Here is a 6,039-nt window from a genome sequence, read left to right on the forward strand (position 1 = left end):
GTCTCAGTATGTAAATATATTGATATGTATTGTGTGCTGTATGTAATGTAATTTTCTGTATAAATGCTGCATGTATTTGAATGTATATGAATATGTATGTATTGTATGGTGCATGTCATATACTTCTCTGTGTTGATTTTGTATGTATTTGACTGTATGTTTTAATATAATATATATAATATGTTATATAATATGTCATAATATATATAATATGTTATAATATATATAATATGTTACATAATGTGTTTGCCAGCGAGTTGCCAGGGTGGGGAGTTCCGTGAGCTGGAGGGCACCCTAAGCAGCCCGGGCTACCCAGAGCCCTCACCCCACGGCCTGCACTGCCTCTACAACATCTCCGTGGAGCCCGGCTTCCTCATCACACTCAACTTCACACACCACTTCCACATCGAGCACATCAACAACCCACAGCCCTCCTGCCTCTACCACTGGCTGCAGGTGTGTGTGTGTATGGGTCTGTGTGTGTGTGTGTGTGTGTGTGTGTGTGTGTGTGTGTGTGTGTGTGCATATGCGTGCGTGCGTGTATGTGAGTATATGGGTTTGTCCATCAGTAATTGACTGTATCTCTGTCCCCTGCAGGTGACCATCCCGGGCAGTAAGCCTAGGAAGCTGTGTGGTAGCGAGAGCCCTGGCGTCATGGTCACCGGCTCTCACTGGGTCCAGCTGGAGTACCACACGGACTGGGCCGGGCTGAGCCGCGGGTGGAGCCTCCACTACACCACCCAGAGTGAGAGAGGGAGGGGGTGAGGAGAGAGGGAGAGAGAGAGGGAAGGGAGATGAGGGGTGTGAGGAGAGAGGGAGAGAGAGAGGGAAGGGAGATGAGGGGTGTGAGGAGAGAGGGAGAGAGAGAGAGAGATGAGGGGGAGAACGAGAGAGGGGGGTGAGGAAGATGCAGTGCAAAAAAGTGCAGAGAGAGATGGAGGGAGAGATGGAGAGATAGGTGGAGGATTGGAGAGAGAGATGGAGGGAGAGATGGGGGATTGGAGAGAGAGATGGAGAGATAGGTGGAGGATTGGAGAGAGAGATGGAGGGAGAGATGGGGGATTGGAGAGAGAGATGGAGGGATAGCTGGGGGATTGGAGAGAGAGATGGAGGGAGAGATGGGGGATTGGAGAGAGAGGTGGAGGGATAGCTGGGGGATTGGAGAGAGAGGTGGAGGGAGAGATGGGGGATTGGAGAGAGAGGTGGAGGGAGAGATGGGGGATTGGAGAGAGAGATGGAGGGAGAGATGGGGGATTAGAGAGAGAGGTGGAGGGAGAGATGGGGGATTGGAGAGAGAGGTGGAGGGATAGCTGACTGAATTGTAGGGAGAGATGCAGTGACTAGTGTGAGAGTGTGTGTGTGTGTGTGTGTGTGTGGGGGGGGTTAAAGGTAGGAGAAGAGGGAAAGGGGAAACAGGAAGCGAGTGAGAGGAAGTAGTGTCGGGAAGCAAAAGAAAGTAAATCGGTTGAAAAGAGTGACAAGAAAGAGTGACAAGAAAGAGTGAGAGACTGTCTGGTTAATGGTGGACTGTCAATGAGAAAAGGACTGAAAACAGACAGAGACAGGAAAGGAAAAGAGAGTAAGAAAGAGTGTGTGAACAACAGACGGAGTGGGAGGTTGTTAGAAAGAGCACAAGGGTATGATGGAGAGAGCAGTGTGAACATAACTAACACAATAAACGACAAACAAACCAAACTGAGCCCCTGTATCCTCTTCCTCTCTGAAATCTGGTGTCTGTGTGTCTGAGTCACATATGGCTCATCTGTAAGGAAGACACAAACAACAAACCACAGCCACTACAACAACTCATGCTTTTGGAGGGCAAATGCTCCCAATCTCTAGCTATCCGTCGGGTCAGGGCTGGACTGTTCACATAAAGTTGTACTCACCATTTCCTAATATGGGCATTACTGGAGCCAAAAGAGTGCTTATTTTAGATAATTACTTTGAGGGTATTGCTTTGAGATCATGAATTTAAGAGTATTACTTTGAGGGTATTGCTTTGAGATCATGAATTTAAGAGTATTACTTTGAGAGTATTGCTTTGAGATCATGAATTTAAGAGTATTACTTTGAGAGTATTGCTTTGAGATCATGAATTTAAGAGTATTACTTTGAGAGTATTGCTTTGAGATCATGAATTTAAGAGTATTACTTTGAGAGTATTGCTTTGAGATCATGAATTTAAGAGTATTACTTTGAGAGTATTGCTTTGAGATCATGAATTTAAGAGTATTACTTTGAGGGTATTGCTTTGAGATCATGAATTTAAGAGTATTACTTTGAGAGTATTGCTTTGAGATCATGAATTTAAGAGTATTGTTTTGATAGTATTGGGGTGGTGGTATCGTAGTGTTTAATGAGCTGTTTAAAGGAGAATTCCGGTGTGATATTGACCTAAAGTGTGTTGAAACATGATACAGAGTGTGAACGTATGTCTCATAGCCCATCTCGGCTTGTCCCCTGCACTCCAAAATCTGGCGCTAGTTAGCCGATGCTACCAACAGCTTTTTCAATGGTGATGCTTCAGCATCGGGCTAGCCATGCAAATAAATCACTGTTTTACACCATTTACAAGGCTCAATGTATCTCCACACTTCATTGGTAGACTTCTGAGGGCCCTGACATTTAAAACGAGACATTGAGAACTTTGAAAAAGCACTGGTAGTTTACTTACAAGACGATTTATACAGACAGTATCTTCACGAAGTTTAGCGTTTGCAGCCATCTTGAATTTAGTCACGATAAGTGGAGCGACGAGTAAGAATGAACAGGTATGATAAGGGATCAGATTCCAAAAATAATTCAGTGGAAATGAGAACGCAGGAGCCAAAAAGTTGTGGGTTCCAAGTTCCACCGTTGTGACCTTGAGCAAGGCACTTAACCCCGAGTTACTCCCGGGACAATGTAACAATGCCCTTGTAATATAATTGACATAGTATGTAAGTCGCTTTGGAAAAGTGAATAAATGTATTGCATTGAGAGTATTGCTTTGGTCAAAGTTCTGGTTTTGTTTCTCTCAGGGGTGAAGTGTGAAATTCCCAACGGCGTGGATAACGGCCGCGTCACCCCTTCCCTGACCGAGTACCTCTACAAAGACTACATCCACGTGCGCTGTCTTAAGGGCTACAAGCTGATGCAGGTGAGAGCAGGGCAGATGTATCTCTCTGCCCTACTGATGCACTGGGGTCAGCTCAGGTCATGGGAGCAGTTTCAACAAGACTTGTGTCTCGCCTGGCGCCACAATGCACCGGATGTAAGACAGGGCCCAGAGTATTCCAAATGAATTCAAAATGATCCCTGAACAATGACTGCCTATCTTCCAGCGATGATAGTTGTTCAACAATGTTTTAAGGATGGCTGAGGAAGGCTGACTCTGTGCCACACTCATCCCAGACCCGTGCCAAAGTCTGCTCTAACCGGTCTGGGAGGAGGAGATGGTGAAAGAGGCTCACTGTGCTGAAAGTCACTGACAAATCAAACACACTCGTAATCAAAACCAAATGAGTGGTGTTTTTTTCTCATGGGGCTGCTTCCCTGCTCTCCTCTGCAGGATGGAAGGGAGATCGAGGCCTTTGGATCCATGTGCCACAGTAACGGGAGATGGCACAAGTCTCTTCCGGAGTGCCACAGTAAGGCTTGGACTCTTACTATATGACACTTAACACCTCAGTCCACAAGCTCTGTCCACTCTTACAACCACAAAACTCATCCCATTCAACTCTGCATGCATTCAAATGCGTTGAATTATTATTATTATTTTTTTTAAATTACTCAGTCTTTCTTATTTGCTTGTTACATTTAGAGCCAACTAGATTTTAGATTCTTAGTTACAACCATTCCTGAGTGCCCTTGCCTGTGACCTTGCTATGGGTGTGTTTTGTGGTTTTGTGTGCAGTCATTGACTGTGGATACCCCGAGATGCTGCTGAACGGAAACTTCACTTTTGTCTCCAACACGAAAGACAACGAGTACCGCTCCATCATCAAGTACACCTGCAATGAGCCCTACTACTCATTTGACAAGAACCTTGAAGGTACAGCACTGGGCAGGCGTCATACCCTTATATATGGCAAAAAAAACTGTAAATGAAGGAAAGAAAAGTAAAAATGATATTTACTTGCATAGAATGCAAAACTCATAAGTCTCTTTCTCGTTCTTGCGTGTCCTCTGTGTGTGTCACCCTCAATGGTAGCGGTTCAGTTCACCTGTGAGGCGAATCGCAAGTGGACGCAAACCAGCAACAATGATGTCATTCCTGTGTGTGTGCCAGGTAGGTGTACTACTGATGCAAATGTGAAAACTTATTCTCCAATGCAGAGCTTGGCGGAGGATACTCTACACTGCTTTGTGTCGCTCGAGGAGTGCTTCGCCACAGTCTTACCAATTAATTATTAATAACATGACACCTTGGCAACTGTTATCCATAACATAACATAACATAACATAACATAACATAGCCACATTAACTGCACCAAATCCATCTTTTTTATTCCCTCATCTCCATAGTGTGTGGACGTCCAGTCAAGTCCTTTGAGCGTCGCCAGCGGGTGCTTGGGGGGAAGGTGGCTCAAGCAGGGGAGTTCCCCTGGCAGGTGCTGCTCAAAGTGGGTGGCCGTGGAGGAGCAGCAGTCATAGCACCCAAATGGATCCTGACCGCAGCTCACAACCTGGCGTCTGCGTCAACGAATTGGCCAGAGGTAGTCTGTACATGCTTCTCTGGGCCAGAGGTAGTCTATACATGCTTCTCTGGGCCAGAGGTAGTCTATACATGCTTCTCTGGGACAGCGGGGGTTAACTGACAGGTTCCTGAACCTCAAGTACATTTGGATGCAGACAAACAGTAAATACATAAATGTGGATGCAGAAACTGTAAGTCGCTTTGAGGAAAAAATCTGCTGAATATCTGAAAAGCTGTACTAGGAAATACAGTATATACGTCTGCTTTCATTCATAACAGGGATCTGAGTTACAGTCAATGAATTCCCTAAAAGAATTGTCTATTTAGTTGTCAAAGTATTATAAAGTCTATGAAAATTATAAAACCAGCTGATGTTCTGTTTTCAGTTCATTAATCAAAATTTCTTTCACAGGTGTATGTCGGACACACTGATGTCCACCAGATAACAAAATCACCCTCTCTGGAAGTGGACTCCATACATGTTCACCCCCAATTCAATAACCCAGATGGAAATAGTAACTATGACAATGACATCGCCCTCATCAAGCTTAAGCAGCCAATCACATTTAGTGCAGATGTTATGCCACTGTGCCTACCCCCAGCGAATGCCCAATACCAAACAGGCAAAATGGGGTAAGATAAACTAGACATGTGCATGTTGAAAGCTTATGATTAAGGTCTGCTAACAGCTGATAATTTTGGTTGCATTTACAGGACTGTGTCAGGGTTTGGTGTCACAGAGGAAAGTATTGCCAATGAGCTTAGGTATGTGCAGCTCCCCCTGGTGGACCAAGGCCACTGTCGCACCTCCATTGACTTGAAAAGGACGAACCACGGTGACATCTCCATCTTCACTGGCAACATGTTCTGTGCTGGGTTCCCTGAGGGCAGTAAAGACACCTGCCAGGGGGATAGTGGTGGGGCTTATGTTTTGAAGGAGGACGATGGGCGCTACTGGGCAGCTGGGATTGTAAGCTGGGGAATCAACTGCGGGGTAAATGGCACTTATGGCGTATACACCAGAGTTGGCCAGTACTTGGACTGGATCACCAAGACCATGGAGGGAAACGCTAATTAGAAGGGAATGAAATCTAAATAAATTATGTCAAGCATAAAGCAGCTCACATAATATTTCAGTGATTAAAAGTTAAAGTTGATTTATTATTTCTCAATAAAATCCTAGAAAAAAACAAATGTGTATGTATTGTTTATGATAATTTATGACAATGTAATTCTGAAAAGTGGGGACAAAAGTACATTTCTGAATCAAATAGACAACTTAAACAAATGCAGCACGTTTTAGGTGCACCAGAGAGTATGTGTACAGTGCCCTGTAGAAGAGGAGCACAGAGAGTATG

General features: G+C 44.7%; 1 protein-coding gene across 1 annotated transcript in view; it reads left to right on the forward strand.

Annotated features, from left to right (window-relative positions):
- Positions 1–6,039, forward strand: part of LOC121720344 (complement C1r subcomponent-like) — a 41,421-nt gene that overhangs the window by 15,057 nt on the left and 20,325 nt on the right. The window contains exons 5-8 of the mRNA XM_042106361.1: positions 254–456; positions 598–745; positions 3,024–3,142; positions 3,554–3,632. Of these exons, the coding sequence (XP_041962295.1) occupies positions 254–456; positions 598–745; positions 3,024–3,142; positions 3,554–3,632 (549 nt within the window). The remainder of the gene's footprint in view (positions 1–253; positions 457–597; positions 746–3,023; positions 3,143–3,553; positions 3,633–6,039) is intronic.

Source organism: Alosa sapidissima, chromosome 10 (genome assembly GCF_018492685.1).
Source record: "Alosa sapidissima isolate fAloSap1 chromosome 10, fAloSap1.pri, whole genome shotgun sequence".
Lineage (NCBI taxonomy): Eukaryota > Metazoa > Chordata > Actinopteri > Clupeiformes > Clupeidae > Alosa > Alosa sapidissima.